Source organism: Episyrphus balteatus, chromosome 2, assembly GCF_945859705.1.
Source record: "Episyrphus balteatus chromosome 2, idEpiBalt1.1, whole genome shotgun sequence".
NCBI lineage: Eukaryota > Metazoa > Arthropoda > Insecta > Diptera > Syrphidae > Episyrphus > Episyrphus balteatus.
The window spans coordinates 119,157,361-119,179,418 of NC_079135.1; the positions used below are offsets into that span (position 1 = coordinate 119,157,361).

Genomic DNA, 22,058 nt, shown 5'->3' on the forward strand with positions numbered 1-22,058 from the left:
CCTAAAATAAGTAGGTCTTTTTCAAAAATTCATATTTCGAAACGCAGAGACTTAAAAAAAAATCCGTATCTGACCCCTAACTTTTTTTTTATTATCTTTGGAATGACGTTTTTCAAAATGTCAAAAAAAAATTCCCCTACCTATAAATCACTACTTTGTCAAAGGTCTACCTCATGTTTTAGTTTTAGAAAACCATTAATAGCTTGGTTTTGAAATTTTTTAAAATTTTTTTCAATACCATTCTCAGTCTTGCAATAAATTTATCTATTGATTAAAAAAAAAATTCAACTCTTTACATTATCGTGTTTAGAAAATAGCCAATTTTTTAAATTTTGTTTTACCCCTATTTACCCTATTAAAAGATGGAATTTTTTTAAAATCCTTCAAATGTATTTAACTTTAGGTTATTATCTTTCAAATAAGCTATAGAAGATTTTTGTATCTTTAATAGTTTATTTTTAATTTTTAATTGAAATTTTTGCCGCACTGCGAAAGTGCGAGAGTGGAACGGGAGAAAATGGCGTCACTTTTTTGTGGTGGCTGCCATGGTTCATGGATTTATAAAACGTTATCACGTCAAAAAAATTCAAAATTATTAGAGCCGTTTTTGAAAAAATTATTTTTAAAAATAATTTTTTGAAAAAAAATTTTAAAATAAAGTTGGTAGCTTATTTTGTAACAATGATTAAACAACAAAATCTATCTAACTTTTAGTTAATTTTTTATTTTTTTCTACAATATCACTGTTTCCCCTAATGTGGTATACTTACCATGCTCTAATGTGGTAAGTATATAAAAATCCTATAGAATATATCCACAATGAAATAAATATTTTATCTTAGCCCTGATTTTTCAATCGTAAGTAGTTAGACTATCAGAAGAATAAATGTCAATATAATTATTCCTAGGAATAAGCTCTATCTGAGGTTTATCTGACTATTGAAAAATTGGCGGCCCTTAATTAAAAAAAAAACACAAGTAATCTTTAGTCTAATGTTCTTTTTTCCTTCATTCTAAATAAAGAAAAACAACATTTTTTGCAATAAATAATAGATATTATTATATTGGGGAAGAGTATACCACATTAGCAATATGTAGAAAAATTTAAGACACGAAGCTAATTATTATCGATGAGTTCACAAATTTTCGATGAGTGTGATTCAAAATTTTCCAAAATATATTCCGAAAAGTAACATGCATGTATACCACTCGACTTTACTCTATCATGGTAATCTCATGTTTCACTGTTATCTCAACTTTTTATTTTGTACGAATGCACGAATATACTTCGCAAGTAAAAACAAATAAGTAGAAATTGATAGTAAATATTTAGTATTTTATTTTTAGAAAAACACTTTTTTAAGCCTCTTCACCAACAGGTTTAATAGTAATTTCATGAATTTGTACATGAGGAGGTGTTGAAATTGCATATAATATTGCCTGAGATACATCTTCTGGATTCAAAATTACATCTCCGAAAAGGTCAAAAAAGACTTTTGTACCAATTTCTGTCCTTACCAGGCCTGGGCTAATACTCTGTTAGAAAGAAAAAGAAAGAAAAAAAAATTAAAAACAAAAAACAGAACTTTGAATATTTTAATAAATAATAATTTATTTTTAAACTCACGGTTGTTTTGATCTTAGTTCCAAGATGACGAAGTTCATTTCTTAACGTCTCATTGATCGCTGTCACTGCATACTTTGAAGCTGGATAGATATTGAAACTAATATCTTTCCCCATATCAATAGGTTTTTGTCCAGCAATGCTATTAATATGCACAATATGTCCAGCAAAATTCCTCTCTTTCATACTTTTGTAAGCTGCTTGAGTACAGTAAACCAAACCTTTAACATTTGTATTAAGAACTGTATCTATATCAGCTGTATCCATATCAACAAGTTTTCCAATTCTATTGACACCTGCATTATTGACAAGAATATCAACTCCACCTAAAGTTTTTTCGATCCACTCGAAGGTTTCTTTAACTTCAGCTTCGTTAGAGACGTCACATTTTCGTGGATAGAATTTGGATTGTAACTCCTTTGGAAGCTTTGAACGGTTTTCATGCAATCTATCTTCACGTCGAGCTAAAGCAACTACTTTTAGCCCAGCTTTGCAAAGATCAGCTGCTGTAGCTTCTCCAATACCACTACTAGCTCCAGTAACAACTGCGACACGATTTGACCAACGTTCCATTTTGACCGATCGTATTGAAATGCAAACGTACAACTAAGTGAATGAGTTCGGGAGGAGTATTATTAATATACGACAAAAGTCTTGTTTATAAAGCTACAGATTTTATAACGATGTTGTTAAGAGTACTGAGTACCGGGGTACAGGTTGTGAACTTAAAGGTCAAGTATGAGTTTATAAGAATATCAAATTGCTTCCTAAACAAGTACTAAAAAATTCGGATATACCGGAAAATAAAATTAAATCAGTCAAAACAAATCCCAAGTTCTTCAAATTCGATAACTGATGTTCTGGCTTAGCTTTTGATTTTCATTCCGAAAAAACTCTTTTAACACACTAGACGTCTTAAACAAATACAAGTTTATGCGACCCCCTACTTGTCACTTATCGTTCATAACAAGCTGTTTGGTATGACAGGGAAACAGAGTAAGAAATTAATTGGTTGTTAGACTGTTCTGTATATCTGACCCAAAGCACACCTTCCTGACTTTAAACCTAGGTAAACTCATATAAAAATGGACAGCAAATTTAAGCTAGAGGCTATTTTACGACAAATTAAAATTCGAGTAATTGACAATTTATTTTCTTTATGTCTACAGTAGGGTGAAAAGGTTAACGTCCAAATTTAGATTTTGATAAATTGCCACATCGTGTTTAATACTGTTTTGACCCTTAAAAAATAAGTATAACAAATACAAAATTTGTTTAAAATTTAACTCACGTTTAATAAAGTTTTTCAAAACACGAAGTCAAAAGTCATTGATCGGATCTTAAAAAATAGAATTTTTATAACTTTTGCTCTCATTAATACCACTGTTATTGCAGGTAAACGAAACAAAATTAGTTTATTATGCAGTGTATTTATAATTCAAACTATACCTATTTTGAATGATGTAATAGATTGTTTATAATTAAAGTGTATGTAGGATGTCCGCTGCTATTGAATTGAGTATTGCGCTTTCTATAGTTAATGTCGAGAGCTAAAAAAAACATTTTTGTTAAATGTACAGCGTTTCTTTGACTTCAAAATAGTTTTCAGGAAATTTTAACTTTATAATGATTTAAATTAAAAATATCAGTTTCTAAAAGGTATCGTTACAATTTATTCAATATTTATCGTTTATTGAATAAATATTTTTCACGTAATATAAGTTAAGTGTGTTTAATAAATATTCATATAATGATAAAAAAAATGTGTATTCCCTTTACCTTAAGGCATACCTATCATCGTTTAAACTAAAACTGCCACAATGACTTGATTTTATTAAGGGTAGGTGGCATACGACCACTGTTATCCTATAAACATTGCAATGAATATTTATAAAACAAAAATTTAAATATATTACGTAACAGATGTTTGTTTTAATTAAAATAAAACTTGAATATCTAGTTTATTTTCATAGCACTCTTTTTTTGACTCATAATTTTTAGAACGTTTATTTGTGATATAAATACTATAATATCAAATTCGTAGAAAATGCACGAATGGGTCACACGTACTTGCTTATAATTTAATTTAGTTATTAATAATTGTAAGAAAAGTTAAAAAAGATTTAAGTTATTAATGCGAAAACCTTTTTTTCGAATGTTTTTAATCTCCAAATGAAGTATGATATCTCGTATAACAAAAAAATTTTGAAAATTGTTGAAGCCGTTAAAAAACATATTTTTATACATAAAATTTAAAAAATTGGTACATATTTATACTGTTTTGAAAAAGTTATTTTTCCACATAATTAAACAAAATTTCATAAGAAATCATGCATATTTTTAAAAAATTAAAAATTTGTATGATTCTTAATTTTAATATTAAAGTTACTAATATGTTCTTGAATAAAGTTTTTTGTTGAAATCGGTTAAATGTTTGAGTGAGTATGTATGAGTCAGAAATCAAGAAAATGATTTTTTTTTTTAAATCTTAAAAAGTTATCTTATTTTCGGCATTACACGTTTTTGAATAAAAATCGTACAAGAGCTATTTCGGTGGAAAAAAAAAACTTTTTCCATTTTGGTCATATGGCAAGTACCATTAATTTTGGCCATATAAAAATTCAATTTCCCCTCTAGCGATTCAATAGATTTAAAAAAAGACCGTAAGACAGACCGACAGAATTGCGGCAACTCTTTTTTTCTCCATTATCCTAGTGTCATGTCTCTTTGTTATCTCAAGTTTGATTTTTTTTTACGTACCTTATAGTATCTACTCCTACATACTATATCGCAAGTAAAAAAAGGTAGGTACTAAACATTATTTTCTACAAAACGATTTCAAAGTAAATAAAATGCACTATTGAGTGTTGAATCCTACTTTTTGCTCTAGTTTAAAAAAATTCTTAGAATAAAGCTTTTCATGTAAAAAATTAAATATTTAATTAATCTTTAAATGAAGTATTTTTATTTAAATGAAGCCGTTTTATTTCCTGTGCAACAAAACAAAAAAATATACAAAACTTGTATCAATGTTTGCAAAAAAATATGTTTTTGTATATAAATGTATTTAAATGTTAAAACTAAAAAAAAAAAAATTAGTAGGTAGGTATTCTATTCTTAAGAAATTAATCTAAAATTTTGTTTTTAAATTTGGTTTTAAAAAAATTGACATATTTTTGAAGAATAAAAAATACGAATTTAAATAATGTAATTTAAGCTCTGTAACTTCAAAAAAAAATTTTTTTCTTGAGGCATAAAAGTTTTATGAATACTTCCAAAAAGGAGTACCTAGGTATTCAAATCGTCTGTATTTTTTTTTGTTACCTCATAAATTTGGACTGAGTAAACCAATTTTTATTTCGAGTGTGGTCCTATTTTAATTTCGTTCAGTTTTGGCTATAGAAACTATGAGAAAATCCATAAAGCCCAGTTTTGATCCATGGAAGACGGTTTTGTTTTTTTTTTTAATGATTACACTGGTTTACAGCCAAAATGGACACTGAATCCCACTATTTTTCTTACGTACTTTGACCTCAGGAACTCGGAAATCACTTTAAAAAAAATTACGATGGATACGTTTTCGAGATAAATTTTTTCAAAGTTTCTTGTCGTTTTTTTTTTTTTAGCATACTTAGTATTCGGGCTATATCTTGAGTAATAAACATTTAATCTGAACAGAAAAACCTTTTCCTGAAAGCTGATTAAATAAGCAACAAACACTGAAATAACTATTTTGGGTCACTCCAAAAGTTTAAGTGCATTTGTATCAAAATACTTACAAAAAATCGACTTTTTAAAGGAAATTTTTTCAAAAAAAGAGTTTCTTACTGACATAAAAAATCTAAATCTTGTGAATTTACACAGCTTTATATTTTTTATGTGTGCACTTTTTGGCAAAGATAACAAGATAATTTTCTTCAAACTCTATGGATAAGTTATAAAGATATGATAATTTTTGTAACGATCAGTATTTTCGACTTTTTTTTGTTATTTTTTGTGTTTTCGTCTATAACTTGAAAAGGAAGCCGAATATGAAAATTTTTATGAAGTAATTTTTTTGTAGATAATAAAATTTCCTATCGACATGTATTCTTTAAAAAAAAATTTAATTAATTTAATTAATATTGTAAAAAACTAATGAAAAACTATTTGAAAAAGAGAAAAACATGACATTTTTGGTGTTTTTACTAAATAGTTTATTTTTATCATTTGAGCATTTACAGATATTGAACATGTAGCGGAGAAAATAAAATACTTTATCTTTCAACATAATGGTCACAAAAATTGAATACGACAAAAATTGGATAAAATATGCACTTTCAAAATCTACTGTTTTGGTCTCTTTAATCCAAAAAAGTTATTCTAGTGTTTGTTGCTTATTTGATCAGCTTTCAGGAACCGGTTTTTCTGTTCAGATTAAATTTATTAAAAAAAGAGACTGGTTTTTCGATTTGCATTTTAAAAAGTTGAAATAATTTTTAAGTGATCGTTCGTATCGAAAAATTAGTGCAGAACTTTATGTAGAAAATATTTTTTTCTAAAATTTAGAAAAATTAATAAAAATTATTTTCTTTTTATTTAATTTAAAACAAATCAATTTTTTTTTTTCATTTTCTGAAAACGGATTATTTAATTTTTTGAAACTTTGTTTCTATTTGTCCATTAATGCTTATTTCCTTCTTCTATTTAACTACTTTTAATATACGAACAAGTTTTTTTTCTTTCCTAACTATTATTTAGTTATAATTAATCTTCAATTATATCAGATGGTGTATCTTAGAACAAAGAATTGAGAAAATGAAAAAAAATAACATTTATACTTTTCTCCTGTCGAAGAGTGAATTGCTCATTTCCAGGTTTTCATACAAAATTCCGTATTTTTTTTTGTTTGCCTCGTACTATAATAGATACATTTATGCCAATTAAATCCCTTTTAAAGCATATAAAGTAGGTATATTAATACCAAATATAAACAAATTTCAAGACACGCGACTTTTGTCGTTGTTCGCTTCACGTGACATTAACACACATTTCTATTTCAGCGTTACAAGGAATTGCCTGGGTTCATATGGTTTCTTATAAGCGCTAAGGTGTTTTTACCGTAGCACCGAAGGTATTTATCTATAACAATTCAATACATCAATATAGCAATAAACGTAATTGACTGCGTTTGATTAGATACAGTGAATAATAAACAATTTCCAAAAGTCACATAAATGTCAAATATTTATTATTATTATTTTTGTAAACAAAATCATGCAGATGTAAACGTCTAAAAATGTTCACCCACGGGTTTTATAGTAATTTCATGAATTTGTACATGAGGAGGTGTTGAAATTGCATATAAAACTGCTTGCGATATATCTTCTGGATTAAGAACCTTTTCTTCAAAAGAGTCAAAAAAGATTTTTGGAGCAATCTCTGTCCTCACCAAACCAGGGCTAATACTCTGTAAGAAAAAAAAAAAAGTCAGAAACATTTAACCATTTTTAAATTTTAAATGGAAATTATTTTCAATGAAAAATCAGAAAATTTCAACAAATAATAATGCACTCTTAAACTAACAACATTTTGCTGCTTATCAATACTTATAGGTACTTACAGTTGTTTTGATCTTAGTTCCTAGATGACGAAGTTCATTTCTTATCGTCTCATTGATCGCTGTCACTGAATACTTTGAAGCCGCATAGATATTGAAACTAATATCTTTTCCCATGTCAATAGGCTTGTGTCCGGCAATGCTATTGATATGTACAATATGTCCAGCAAAGTTCCTCTGCTTCATACTTTTGTAAGCAGCTTGAATACAATAAACTAAACCTTTGACATTTGTATTGAGAACTGTGTCCATGTCAGCTGTATCCATATCTAAAAGCATTCCTCGTCGACTGCATCCAGCATTATTGACAAGAATATCAACTCCACCTAAAGTTTTTTCGATCCAATCGAAAGTTGCTTTAACTTCGGCTTCACTAGAGACATCACATTTCCTTGGATAGAATTTAGATTGTAAATCTCTCGGAAGCTTTGAACGATTTTCTTGAACTTTATCTTCACGTCGAGCTAAAGCAACTACTTTGAGTCCAGCCTTAACAAGATCAGCTGCTATAGCTTCTCCAATGCCACTACTAGCTCCAGTAACAACTGCGACACGATTTGACCAACGTTCCATTTTAACAACCACCACCGGATCGAATGGGAATGCAAATAAGACTAACAATAGATATTTAATGAGACCGCAGAATTTATTATTGCTTCGACAGAAATTTTGTTGATTAAAGTTCTATAATCAAAACATTTGTTTAAAACAATATACGTATAACAAACTATGGAAGGGGTATTTCAAGCAGGTAGGTACTTACTAAGCTTACCTATGCGATACGGTTCCATATAAATGTATTCTAATGGTCAATTATGGGTTTCTAAAAATATCGAGAAAAATAGTAGTAATGGAAACTAACGAATAAAAACTATCAAACTATCGATAGTTGTAAAATATTCATTAATTCGATAGTTTTAAATCATTCATTCATTCATTTAGTTACCTACTATTTTCCTACGAAAAGTTTTTTCATTCGATAATTCTTATTCGATAGTTTTTTCATTAGAATAGTTTTTTTTAATTAGATAGTTTATTCATTCGAATAGTTTTCTTGAACAATAGTTTTTTCATTCAAATATTTTTGTATACGATAGGTAGTTTTCTCATTCGAATAGTTTTCTTTCATTCAATTAATTTTTTTAAGAGATAGTTTTTTCATTCAAATAGTTTTTTTTTCATACCATAGTTTTCTCAATAGTTTAATCGATAGTTTTTATTCGATAGTTTATTCGATAGTTTTTTTCGATAGTTTTGTTCGATAGTTTTTATTCGAATGAATAAATGAATGAATGAATGAACTATTCGATAGTTCAAATCATTCAGTTACTAACTATCGATAGTTCAAATCATTCGATAGTTCCCATCACTAATCGATAGTTCTCTAATAATTTGTTTTAGTAATTTCACTAGTAAGTTTAAAAAAAAAAACGAAATATAAGAAAAATTAAATATTATACCCAAAAATACGTTTGGGTTGAATAAAAAGTGTCTAAGTTTAACATTTAAATTCTCTTTTTTCTTTTGCTGAGTAAAAACAAGTCGTTGATGCGACACTACTTCCCACTTATTGTTGACAACAAGTTTTGTGGTATGACTGGTATAGTGGCAAAATAATAAATTGTTTACGAGTTTAATCTGTATCTGTTCATAAGTAACGGGTTTATAATGTAATTAATTTTTACCTACTATTGTTTTGCTTCCCTTAGTTCAGTTGCGAATTTTTTGTCACTTTTTTACCTGCGATATAGGTACTTTATAGTCGGAGAGGCGACCACCGTCGCGTAGTCGAGTTGCTTAGCTCATACGGTTAGAGGTTAAAATCGGTGTCAAATGAAAGATATGTTAATACTAAAAAAACAAAATAGGATTGCCACTTTTAAAATGGGAACTTCTATGTGGCAATCCTATTTTAAATTAAAAATTTTCACATAACTATTGAAATGGTAAACGAAATTCTATGTAGAAAAAAAATTAATAAAATAACATAAGGAACAAAACAGTGATAACGTCTTATAAATCGATGAACCATGGCAGCCACCACAAAAAAGTGACGCCATTTTCTAGCGTTACACTCTCGCACTTTAGCAGTGCGGCAAAAATTTCAATTAAAAATTAAAAATAAACTGAGACACAAAAATCTTCTAGAGCTTATTTGAAAGATAATAACCTAAAGCTTAATCCAAATGAAGGATTCCGTCATTTAATAGGGTAAACAGGGGTAAAACGGAAAGACGATATTTGGGCTAAAATCTAAACGCAAAGTCGTATAGAATTGATTTTGCTATAGATAGATGAGATTAATTTAAGAATAACTGCATTTAAGAAAAAATTCTAAAAAAATTTGAAACTAAGCTATAACGTTTTGTTTTAACGTTGTACACGTGTTGGAGCTATGACAAATGATGATTTTGGGTAAAGGAAATTTCTTTTGACAATTCTTAAGATGCCAGTTGAAAGATAAGGGAAAAAAATTAGGCGTCTGATACGGATTTTTTTCTAACACTCTGCGTCTCGAAATATGAATTTTTGAAAAACACCTTGTTTTTTAGGGGTATTTTAGTGTAATTTTTACCTTTGTTTTGGAGCGTTCAAACTTATAGGACAAGTAGGTTTTGGCTTTATGCATGCATGTGCAAAAACTTGGAATCGTTTAGTGAGTTTTGACTGAATAACGGAAGAACAAAGTTTTTAAAAAACACGTTTTTTGACCGTTTTTAACCGATTTTCATCGTTTTTTATTTTTATCTTTTGTAATGATAGACCATGACTACGACTATATGTGTGCGAAGTTTCAATCATTTTCGAAAATACAATTTTGAAATAACGGTAAAATAAAATTTTAGAATTCAACAGGTTATAACTTTTGACCAAGAGCAGATAGAAATTTTATTAAACTTTTATGAACATCCTGATACAATTACATTTCATTTTGTATATCACACATAACGGTAGACAATGTTAAATCAAGAAACTTGCGAAAAACCTCAAGACACCAGTTTAGATCTGTTGCCCCCCGAACAGCCACCAGTGTGGGAAGTACCGTAATCTCAGTCTGGAAATTTGACATGGTTGACTTTAAAAAATTCTAACTTCTCTTATAGGCATCTTTGAAATGAGATTGATACGTCATATGAAAGGTGAAATAATAAGCTTTCACATGGTATATATTTTTTATAGGTTGTCAAAGCAAAAATTGATTCCATAGCCTGAGAACATAAAAATAAATGTTTTTTTTTTTGCTTTTTTTAATTAAATTTGATGGAGTTTAAAAAATTCTAGCTCTTTTTGTAGATGTCTCATAGACCTGATCGATATATATATTTTGAGCTAAGACAATAAGCTTTCAGATGGTATACAATTTTTAATAGGTTGTTAGGGAAAAAAATGGAATTAATGACGTGAGAAGATAAAAATTCATGTTTTTTTTGCTTTTTTTGATGATAATCATTTTTTTCCATAAATTATTTTTATACTTTTTGCGCATTGTAAAAATTTAAAATTGGTTTTAAGAAGAAATACTTGGCTTTTAAATAAGTAAACGCTTCAATTGACTCATTTTAAACAAAAGCACACAACCAGTTTTCTGACGACGACGCGACGGTGACGTTATCACGTAAAATCATCGTCCGTAAACCGGCTTTACAGACAACCGCTTTTTTACCCTACGAAAATGCTGAAAAAAACTAAAATCACTTTTTTTAAGCCAAAGTGTATATTATTCGAAAGAGTTAAACGTTAAAGGCTAAAACATACATCAGCTCTTAGCTAAGAATCTTTTCTGTTTACAAAATGTCGGGTATACCTAATGTGTTTGATACGGTTAATGTTCGATACATTGATTTAATTTAAAAAAAAAAGTGATTTTAGTGTTTTTTGGCATTTGATTTGGGTTGCCGAATAGGTACTTGTTTGTATTTGGGAGGTGGCACCCTACATTTTTAGATAGAAGAGAGTCTTAGCTAAAATCTGATGTACTTTGGTTTAAAAAGAAGTAATTTTATTGTTTTTCAGGATTTGCGTAGGGTTGCCGAGTACTTGTCTATAATTATTGAGAAGTAGAACTCAGCGTTTTTGGTGTATAATTTAGCTTTGTAGTGCATACAAAGTTTTACTGTTTTGTTCAAAACAGATTTTTTTTTCAGTGTTGTTTTCATTTGAATAGGGTTGCCACATTTGTAGGCTTACGTTCCTGATGTTATTATTATTATTTTTTTACTTGCGATATAGGTACTATATATCAAGTTATGCATTCGTACAAAAAAAAAGTTGAGATAACATTTTTCCATGACATTACGATGGTAGAGAATTCCAAAAAAGTGGGTCCCGGAAGTCCGTCTGTCTGTCTGTCTGGTATAAGGAGCTACGGCCTAAACGGATGGACTGATTAATGTCAAACTTGGTATGTGGAGTTATTTGGCGACTTTCTAGCAATTAGCTTTAGTATTCCTGAATAAAAATACTAATACTTGTTTACAGGACTACCACACATACGAGTAGTATTCAATTTATTAACAACTTTTAAGTATATTCTATGCTGCAAGCTGCAGGTCGGGAGTATATATATATATTTATATCTCTTCTTACTTTTTTTTTTACAGTTTTAACTTACTAAGAGCGAGATGATATAATTATAATAATAATAATAAGAATAATACATTTTATGTTTAAAATTTAAATAAGATTTTTGTTTAATGATATAATTAAAATTTAAATTTAACATAGCTTTTTGAGGTTTATATATAAATATGTCAACAACGTAAATTTTTATTTTTTAAACAATAATAATACATTTTATTTATTACTTTATTTTTTTTGTTTAAGTCATACATAATACTTATTTATTTATAAATATTTTATTTTTATTTTATTTATGTTTTTTTACTTATATTTAAATCGTTCTTACATTCACATTGGTTGGTATACTTAATTTATACATAATAATTTAAATATAATATATTTTAATTTAAGCTTGTTTTTTAAATTAATATGTAGGAAAGCAGAAAAATAAAATTTGTACTAGTTAAATAAAATCTGTATATAAAACAATATTTTAGTTAATTCTTTTTTTGTTTTTCTTATTTTATACAATCTGTATTGTTTTTCTTTTACTATTTTTTGTTTTGTATTAATTTAATATTATAGTTAGATACATATTTATAATCGAATAACAATTCCACACATTAGCGTACGAGATATTTTAATTTAATTTTATTTTTTGTTTAATTTTTTTTTCATTTCAGGAAATATGTATTTTTTTTTCTATATATTTTTTTTAATTTTTTATTTATGCTTATTGTCAACTAATATGTCGATATTTTAAGTACATTGCAGGGGAAAATTAAGGAAAACAAATAAAATTGTGTCCATCAACTCAATTTCGCTTTGAAAAAAAATTTGAACGTTCCAATTTGTTACGATCCAAAATTTAGTTCAAAATTTTGAGTCAGATAAACATTTAAAGATTTTTTCATATAATTTTGATTAAAACACGTAAATTAGTAAATTACATCGGGCAACATTATTCAATTTTAAATTTATTTTTATTTTTATGTTTATTTTTCTCTTTATTTAGTCAGCCATTTTTTTTGGCTAAAAATCATATTATACAAATAATAAGCGATTTAGCTTAAAATTGCTTTCATGATGATATTGATGATGTTTGATGACAATAAATCAGCTTATTCGATTTCTTTTTTCTAAGCATTAATATTAACTACTATTGCTTCGATGTTTAATTTATCATACTTAATTTTTTTTTTTTTGTTTAATTTATTTATGATTATACATAATTAATATGATTTTTTTTTGTATAGTAAAATAAAATGTTAAATGAAAGTTTACTTTTTTTTTGTTTTTATTTCGGTGAGTTTAATGATAGGCTAATAATACTACATTTATAACAATTTTTTAGTTATGATAAGTTCATTTATCTGCTGATTTCTTATTATTATAATCGAGTCATATTTGATCTGGAAAAGAAGAAAAAAATTTAAATAAGAATTAAAAAAATTAAAAAAGGTTGCAAAAAGTTTGAAAATATTAAAAAAAAAAATGGCTTTTATTTCATTTTCTAAACGATTCAAATACATAATTTGCTTTTCTATCAAAGATGATAAATTTGTTATTAAGAAGATTTTAGTAAAGAAAAGTAGCTTACTAAAAGAATCTTGGTCTCTAATAAAACACGAAAATTTTAAAGGAGATTCACACAACACACAGACTGGGGCAATTAACAGTTTCACTTAGTCAAGGAATATTAATAGGAGGAGGGACTTGCGCTGTGTTTTTAGTATTAGTGTACGGTTGCCGAGTACTTGTCAGAATTTTAGAGGTGGTACCTGACATTTTTAAGATAGGTAAGAGTGTAATGCTAAATTTTTTGACTATAGTTAAGCCTTATAGTGTTTAAAAAAATAGTACTCTTTTGTTCAGAGAAAATTCTTGTAAAGTTTTTTTTTTTATTTTAATAGGGTTGGCATATTAGTGCGCCTACATTCCCTAAATTATTTTACTAATTTTTTCTTTGGTCCTTGGCATTTCAAAAATGCTCTTATTTGAGAAAACTACAAGGGTATGAATGTATTTGCTATGTGACAATTTTTCCTTTAAAATAGAGTTGCCACATAGAAGTTGCTTTTTGAAAAGTGGCAACCCTATTTTTTAACTTTCAGTAAAAAGTCTTCGGTTCTAAATAATTTGTATCAATTAAATTATGATTGTTAACATGGCAAGTTTCCAAATAACTTTTAAAATTGATAGCTAAAATAAAAATTGCAAAGAGAACAATAAAAATTGATACAAATTTAAAACCTGAGGGCCATCATTAATTTTCTTACTTGCTCTATAGGGCAAGTATTCGTTTCTTGTCGAAAAAAAATTTGATTACGATTATGGAGAATTCCGAAAAAGTGGGTCTCGCAATTCCGTCCGTGCGTCTGTGCGTCCATTTGTACACATTTACACAGCCTGAAGTTGTTTTTTTTTTGTTTTTCTTTTTTTATATATCGCTTAGAAAGTGTATAATATAGGTACATATTCAGCCCTATTTATAAACTCATCGTCATCATAAACAGTATATAGCATTATGTACTCCTTATAATGTCTTTAAACAGAAAATTGTTATTTATAAAATGTATGCAACGTTTAAAAGAGATTGTATTGGGTTGTTTAGAGCCTGAATAAGAATATAATATATATATTAGGGTGGGTCAAAAAAATCGAAATTCTTTTTTTTTGATTTGGTACTCCGAAAAATTTAAAAATTCGTTTTTTGTTCTTAATTTTGTAACAAATTGAAAAATAATAATAATCAAACGCGCAAGACATATTCTTATTGGAAATTGATTGTTCTACAAAAAAGGTTTTATTAACTTTTTTCATTAATCTAACCATTCTAAAGATATTCGAGGTCAAAGTTAAAAAAAATTATAAAACCATTTTATATTTTTAAAAAATTTCCAATTCACTTAAACTTCATTATTTTCAAATTAGCAAGATATATTCTTGTAGGGGCTTAAACGTTCTACAAAAAATTCCTTGGAATCAAAGTGATTGCTTTAACCGTTTAGAAGATATTCGTATCCAAACCAATGCTCACTGATTTCAATAGTTTTCTTATGACCCGTATGCATTGCGATTTGGTGTGTATATTCTAGAGGGGTCTAGCAATCGATTTTTTGGAGTACCAAATCAAAAAAAAGAATTTCGATTTTTTTGACCCACCCTAATATATATACAGTACCTTGCCATATTATTAAGCCCAAGCGAAAAAAATACAATTTTTTGCTTCATGTTGCTGAATTTTTAAAGTTTTTGTCGAAATATCTTCATTTTTTTTTTGTCTCATTTACTTACACTTATCATTTAAATGAGGATTGCATTAAAAAAATTAAAGTATTCATAAATTTTGATAAAAAATAACGTGCAAAAGGGAATAAGCTCCAAAAGAATGTTTCTATGGAATTCATGACCGGAAAATTTCCAGACGGGTCCAATACTTAAATTTTTGTTTCGAGGAATAACTTGACATTCTTAACTTTATGGCAAAGGCCCCATCTTGCATAAATATAAAAGCTCTGATCGTCTGGTTATTACGTAATGTTCTTAGATTTGGGACAGTTTTTACTTTCGTAGAAGACCAGACAAGCAGAGCTATTCACAGTATGTTTCCAACTTTTTTTTTATGTAAATCCGTGTCTACATGATAAAGTAAATGTAAATGTAAGTAGATGAGACAAAAAAAAATAAAGATATTTCTACAAAAACTTTAAAAATTCAGCAACATGAAAAATTGTATTTTTTCGCTTGGGCCTAATAATATGGCAAGGTACTGTAATATCATTTAAACATCACATAATTTTCAGAAAAAGAAAACATTATGTAGCAATGATTTGTATAGGTACAAGGTTCATACATATTTTTTTTTTCAACTAAAACAAAAAATAAGAAATTTGGACATTTTTTCCTGATATAATTTACGAGAAACTTTGGCGTTATTGTTTTTTTTTCTTTTTTTTTTTTCTATGTTTATTTTCGAATCAGATGGAGTTATTTTATTGACAGATGGAGTTGTTTTCCATTTTTAGTACTTATTTGGACACAAACCTGGCATAACTGTAATGGCTAAGAAAATGTTTTATAAATATAAATTTATGTAACGTTGCATAGAGGCTATATAAAACTTTATGCACTGTATAACTATGCAGCAGTTTAGAGCTGTTTAGTGAAATCTAATAATAGTCCAGTGCATATATAATGGTCATGTATGGGCGACCCAGCAGTTTGTACCACCCCCAAATTTTTTTGCTCATTCGATAGAGCATTGGCTGAATATCATTACCCTGATTTTTTGCACTCGCGAAATTCACCTTTCGGCCGCCATCTTGGATTTTAGTTTTTGTTAAATATCTCGATTTCTATTTATCCTACATAAAAGTTGTGTATACAAGAAACGTAGGCAATTAAATTTCGCGTCTTTTATGTTAAGAACACTTTTACGATATTCTGAATATTAAAAAAGTTACAAGTCAACAAAGTAAAAAAACCAGAAAAAGTGACAATTTTAAAGTTTTGAGCACTTTTTATCAAAATTATGAAAAAACCTTCCGAGATAAGATTATTTACCTTAAAATTTTCTACAACTCTGCTTTACAACTTTTTTTTCTATCGCTATAAATACAAAAGTTATTAATACTTTTTTTGTTAAAAATGCTCTTTTCTGTTTGTGTTTTTTATCTTTACTTTTTTCTTAATTTTTTTTTTTTACCAAATCTATATATAGCTTATAGCTTTATGTTACAAGAGAAAATTCAGGACCTGCAATTTTTTTATATTTAAGTCTCTTCATTGCGTAAAAAAGGGGTATTATTTAACAAAAAAGTATTAATAACTTTATTAATTATAGCGATACAAAAAACAGTTGTATGGCAGAGTTGTAGAGAATAATAAGGCGAATAATCTTTTTTCGATACGTTTTTTCATAATTTTGATAAAAAGTGCTCAAAACTTTAAAATTGTCACTTTTTTCTTTTAATTTGTTGGCTTGTAACTTTTTTAATATTCAGAATATCGTAAAAGTGTTCTTAACATAAAAGACGCGAAATTTAATTGCCTACGTTTCTTGTATACACAACTTTTATGTAGGATAAATAGAAATCGAGATATTTAACAAAAACTAAAATCCAAGATGGCGGCCGAAAGGTGAATTTCACGAGTGCGAAAAATCAGGGTAATGATATTCAGATAATGTTCTATCGAATGAGCAAAAAAAATTTAGGGGTGGTCAAATTTGGTATAAATGCACTAGACTTTAAATAGGGCTGATTATGTATACCTCCCATACAAATTTTTCAAATTATACCAAATAACTCGTTATTTTGATTTGAAATAAGGTTGAGTCTTGTGGGTATCTTTTTTTTTGCTTGTTAAATTTAAGATTTTTTAAATGTTTCTCACTAAATTGAAGTTGAAGATTACGAATTCACTCTGACTTCAAATCTAGCAGTTCGAGTTTTCAAAATTTTCTGATCTGAATTTTTTTTGGAAAACGCAGCAGTTTTCGATAAAAATCAGAAGGCGCAAAGCACACAATGTGTAATTTAATGAAACAAAACCAAAATCAATAGATTTCAGAAGGCATTTACTAACATAGACCGAAGAACACTTCCATCGTATCAAGTCAAAGATACAATGAAGCCCAGATAGAGAGAATTGGAACTTGAAAGATCAATTTTAACTTTTGGCTTGACTTATTTATATTATGCACTCGTTTTTGTTCCTCACTGTACTGTAACAAGTACATAACTATTAACATCCAAGATAATATACAAAAATACAAAATACATGGGATAATTGTGTGTAATTTTGCAAACTTATCAAAAACTTCGTGCAGCTAAATACCTGATTGCTCTAAAATTAATTACCTTTTAAGAGTTAAACCACTTCATTTCTAGATGTTATTTTGGTTTCTGTGTGACTTAAAAACAATTCGCAGATGTACACAGTTTCCATAATTTTTTGCTCTAAGAGTTTTCCATTTTCAGTCTCTGAATACTATAAAATTACCTTAATTTGAATCTGAATCCGAATCACTTGGTGGCATTGGAGAAGCAGCTGGCTGTGGTGATGCAGGTGCTTCCTTAATACTCGTAGGCCTGGTAGCAGCCAAGTAAGCATTTTGTGATTCGCCATGTGTAGTTTCAATTCCAACCCTAAACCACAAACTTATTTAGTAACCTTTTCTTAAAGATAGTTAAAAATTATCAAACAAAACTTACTTATATTCATGTCTTGCCAAATATCGAACATACTTTTCTGGTGGTTCATCGCTATCCGAATCTTGAACACTTACTGAACGAACAGTTGTATGCGAAACCTGTGTTGCTGGCATAGTAAATTCAACCAAGGCAAATGGTGCCAGTTCACTTGGTATCTGGTCATAGGAAGTTAATGCCATTCGACAGACCATTTGATGAGTTGTGTAGGCTCCTAAAAGTATACTCGATTTAGAACTTTCTTAAAGGTGTTAAGAAGTGTTTATTTTACCTTGCCCTTCTTTTGGAAGTCGCGGACAACGCCATACAATAGCCCGATGATGATGCTCATACTTGGCTTGACCCGATGTAACTTCAATAAGTGATTCCTGCAGGGTGTCAACTGTTCCAAGGATTCTCTCAATACCTTTAATTTTGCCCGTACGACGATGTGCGGATTTTACCGAACCGTATCTAAAAAGATTAAAAAAAAAATTAGTACCAAATTTGAAATGTAGATGGCGCTGTCATACCTAAAATGTTTTTCTACGCGAAACAGGTAAATCCAACATTCCGGTATCGGAAATCGAATAGAGACATCCTCACATGGAATTTGCCCCAGCTTACGCGATGCAAAGCCTGGCACCAAGATATCAGCTCTAAGTTCAACTTTGTTACCTGTAACGCACCACGTAGCTTTAAGCTGTAGTGGAAGCTCTCGATTCTTTGGCGGGCGTACTCGGAAACGGAACAGCTCAATATAACAAGCATCTGGTGGCTGAAATCTAAAAAAAAAAAACAAATATTATAAAGGTTTAAAGCCTAGAAGTTCTTTGAAGACTGCTTACTTAATAGTTCGGGTTCTTTCATATTCTTCCAAGTTAACAGAATTATGGAATTCAACTTTTTCCAGACGAATCCATTCTTCGGTTACAACTGGAATGATATCGTGACGTCCAACAACTTCCTTTCCTTGTCGCCACATGTCGTTCATACCAAGTTCAATAGTTGGCATTCCTGGTAAAAGTTATCAAGGTCAAGGTTATTCTTGACAATTTTCGACAAAAGCTTACCTGATAAGAAAGCCAAAAAGAACAGTCTTACTCTTGCAATCTGCTTCAGAATCTTCCCTTCTGAATCCTGTTCAACATAGATCTCATCCACTGCAGTAACTTGAACTTCTTCCATTTTATAATTCAAAGCCCGATCTCGATGAGCTGAGATCTTAAACAGTGCTTCTTCAATGCAAACTGAAAGCTGCTTCATATCTTCATAATTCATTGATCCAATCTTAAACAACTGTGAAGATTGCGGAGCATGTTCAACCGGCAAACCAAGCTTTTTCAAGTCACTTCCAAACTCCTTGACACCCTGGTAATCCCCAGCGATTGCATATTGGGCAAACTGACTTAGCTTATCTGTAATTCTTCCAGCCTTGGTAACCTGGCCTGGTCTAACTCCAGGCCTTTCTTTATAAAAGATATACTGCAGCTTCATGGTGAAGATCTTTCCAAACTGATCATATTGCTGAGCTCCAACTTCCGAAACCGAATAAGACGGTTGAAGTGGTAACTCTTGGAATGGTTGCTTATCTGAAGCTTGATTGAATAGCTGAATAACTGGCACATCATTTTGTATCGCCATTTTGACAAAGATCTTCTTCCAAAACCTTTGACCGGTAATCTTCTTTTTATTCGGTTGTCGAAGTTGCATTTCCCATCCGGGTCCAACATAGTTAAGTCTTGGAAAGTCTTCTAATGGCTGCGAAACATCTTCATCGAAGAGAGGAGTCTGTGGAGTTTCTTGTGAGTCTGTGCGTTGCATTGGTGGTACGGTTTGATCAGCAGCTACTGCTGGTGCTGGAAAACCTGCATCTTCTTCACCTTTATCGAATGGATTGACTCGGGGTGAAGTGTCTCCCGAATACACTGAGTTATTTTGTGAACCACGTGGTGGTGGTGGTGGAGCTAGAGCCGGTGTTACACCCTGAGCGTTTTCAGCTTTAGGTCGAATAACAACGCTGAATTCCTTGTCAACAGATTCAACAGAATCACTGCGTTCGGGAGCTTGCATGGCCAGGAAGGGATCAAAGCCGTCTTCCACACCGAAACCATCGTCAGGAGCTGCAGGTGTAACAGCACCAAAGTCATCGGTATCACCCCAAGCTAAAAAACAAAGTGACTGTGAATTATATAAAACGAATGAAAAAAATGGTTTTGCTTACCATCACCACCTCCAGTACTGGTTGGAGTGATTCCACCTCCAAAACCATCCAAAAGACTAACATTGTCCTTCTTAACCGAGTCGAACTTGGCTGAGAAAGCATCAAACTCATCTGAAGCAGCAAATATATTTGTTGCAACGACCGGAACTGGATCTGGATCAGCAGCAAAGATATTAACAGCTGGTTCCGGATCAACAGCAAATATATTAGTCACCGCTGGTTCTTCCACAGCGAATATATTCGTCACAACTGTTGGTTGTGGATAGGTTTCTTCATCAGCATCAGGACTAGCAAATGGATTAGCCGAAGCTGTTCCCGATGGTGGAGCAAAATCAAGCCCCGTATCCATTTGCTCCGGTTCACTAGCCTGATAGCTTGAATTGGCATCGATTGGAGATTCAGGAACAGCTTGAGTTGTAACAATCGATTCAGTTGGTGGACTATGATCAGCTTCGGTCTTTTCCACCTCAGCTACCTCTTCCGGTTCCGATTCTAACGGTTCTGGGTCAGCATGTGTCTCAATGATTTCTGGAGGCGGTACAGGTACAGGTTCGGGTTCTTCTTCATCGTCAGATCGGGGCAAATCTTCAACGGTGGTTATTTCTATATCCGGAGTTGGTGCTCTCATTTTAGGAATCTCTGGGGCAATGGCCAATTTTTCTTCCTCAACAGCTGCCTGAGGATGGCTGGTTATGTCTTGACTACTCTCATCTGGATGTGTTAGAGTTGAAGAGAATATTGGATCTTCTTTACCTTCTTCAACCGGTTCCTCAGTCTCAATTAATGGACTTGGCTCAGCTTCGGCAGCGCCACCTGGTGGTGTTGTTACAGCGGCTTCTTCGGTTTTTTGCTGTTCTCCCTCTGGCATTGGATCTAGTACGATATCTCCGCTAAGTAAGTCTTGTTGCGCTGGTTGTGGAGGTGACGGTTTCGAGAATAAACTCAAAATGTCCTCCTTACTTTTTGGTGGTGGCGGTTTAGCTGGTGCAGTTGTTCCGAACATGTCAAACAGATCATCAGGTTCTTTAGCCTGTTGTTGCTGATTGGGCTGAGGTGGAACAGGTCTTGGGGGAGCTCCTGGGATAGATGGTGGCGTTGGCCTTGGTGGTGCCGGTCTGGGCGGTGGTGGTCGTGGCGGTAAGGCTTTAGTCTGTTGCGGCATTGGTGTTGCTGCTTGAACGGTTGGTATGGAGGTTGGAGCTGCGAATGGATTTTCATTGCTACTTCCCATCAAGTCCATATCGAAGCCTTGAGTTGCTGAAGATCCACTGTCGGAAACATCAAGAAGATCCGCCAAGCCTGAGTCTGGTGTTGGGCTTGGAGAATGAAGATCCCGCATTGATACTGGACTTGGGGACCTAGTTGCAGGAAGTCGACCAAGCAGTTGAGAACTCGCCTGGTCAAGCTGATCTGACACCGAGTAGATAAGATCTTGAGTCTGCTGGGAAGGTGGTGATGGTCGGGGTGGAGGACCTTTCTTTCCACTCTCCTCTGAGCTAGGATCCATGGCATCATCATCAGCTTCGATAGTGGTTCCAAAAAAGCTCATAGCTGGGTCAATCGATTGAAAGGCGCTTGCATTTGTAGTCTTGGCAGCTGTCGGCTGAGCTTGGAAGATGTCAGCCATTGTTGTTGCAACTGTTGTTGGTGGTAGCTCCTCCTCAGCATCATCACCAAATGCAAACGGATTGGTTTGCCCAGCGAAAGGATTGTCAAAATCTTCACCAGCTGGTTCTTCGGGACCGGCTTGCATCAAGAATGGATTGACAGCAGCATCAGCCCCATCATCCATATCATCTCCCATCATAAGGAAGGGATTCGCCATTTTGAATTTAGTTATTTAAAGTCTTGTCTGTG

General features: G+C 30.9%; 3 protein-coding genes across 3 annotated transcripts; all 3 read right to left on the reverse strand.

The window, feature by feature from the left end:
• Positions 1-1,319: 1,319 nt before the first annotated feature.
• LOC129910171 (farnesol dehydrogenase-like) lies at positions 1,320-2,522 on the reverse strand. The gene is made up of 2 exons (XM_055987445.1): positions 1,628-2,522; positions 1,320-1,536 (listed from the first exon to the last, which is right to left on the reverse strand). The coding sequence occupies exons 1-2, from the start codon at positions 2,195-2,197 to the stop codon at positions 1,360-1,362; spliced, it is 747 nt and encodes a 248-aa protein (XP_055843420.1). The 5' UTR covers positions 2,198-2,522; the 3' UTR covers positions 1,320-1,359.
• A 4,300-nt stretch (positions 2,523-6,822) lies between these two features.
• Positions 6,823-7,849, reverse strand: LOC129910170 (farnesol dehydrogenase-like). The gene is made up of 2 exons (XM_055987444.1): positions 7,227-7,849; positions 6,823-7,073 (listed from the first exon to the last, which is right to left on the reverse strand). Exons 1-2 carry the CDS (start codon positions 7,794-7,796, stop codon positions 6,897-6,899), a joined length of 747 nt encoding a protein of 248 aa, XP_055843419.1. The 5' UTR covers positions 7,797-7,849; the 3' UTR covers positions 6,823-6,896.
• Positions 7,850-12,177: 4,328 nt separating this feature from the next.
• LOC129910158 (protein stoned-B) lies at positions 12,178-22,026 on the reverse strand. The gene is made up of 8 exons (XM_055987430.1): positions 20,202-22,026; positions 19,051-20,142; positions 18,826-18,994; positions 18,511-18,762; positions 18,270-18,451; positions 18,002-18,212; positions 17,790-17,935; positions 12,178-13,195 (listed from the first exon to the last, which is right to left on the reverse strand). Exons 1-7 carry the CDS (start codon positions 22,024-22,026, stop codon positions 17,791-17,793), a joined length of 3,876 nt encoding a protein of 1,291 aa, XP_055843405.1. The 3' UTR covers positions 12,178-13,195; position 17,790.
• Between the last annotated feature and the right edge of the window lie 32 nt (positions 22,027-22,058).

What these genes read in the sequence shown, in the direction of transcription:
- LOC129910171 (XM_055987445.1), bottom strand. Translation starts at nt 2,197, where the DNA reads ATGGAACGTTGGTCAAATCGTGTCGCAGTTGTTACTGGAGCTAGTAGT. An exon ending in GAACTAAGATCAAAACAACC is followed by an intron (nt 1,537 to 1,627) that starts GTGAGTTTAAAA and finishes TCTTTCTAACAG; the next exon opens with AGTATTAGCCCAGGCCTGGT.
- LOC129910170 (XM_055987444.1), bottom strand. Translation starts at nt 7,796, where the DNA reads ATGGAACGTTGGTCAAATCGTGTCGCAGTTGTTACTGGAGCTAGTAGT. An exon ending in GAACTAAGATCAAAACAACT is followed by an intron (nt 7,074 to 7,226) that starts GTAAGTACCTAT and finishes TTTTTCTTACAG; the next exon opens with AGTATTAGCCCTGGTTTGGT.
- LOC129910158 (XM_055987430.1), bottom strand. Translation starts at nt 22,026, where the DNA reads ATGGCGAATCCCTTCCTTATGATGGGAGATGATATGGATGATGGGGCT. An exon ending in CAGTACTGGAGGTGGTGATG is followed by an intron (nt 20,143 to 20,201) that starts GTAAGCAAAACC and finishes TTTGTTTTTTAG; the next exon opens with CTTGGGGTGATACCGATGAC. An exon ending in CTTTTTGGCTTTCTTATCAG is followed by an intron (nt 18,995 to 19,050) that starts GTAAGCTTTTGT and finishes AACTTTTACCAG; the next exon opens with GAATGCCAACTATTGAACTT.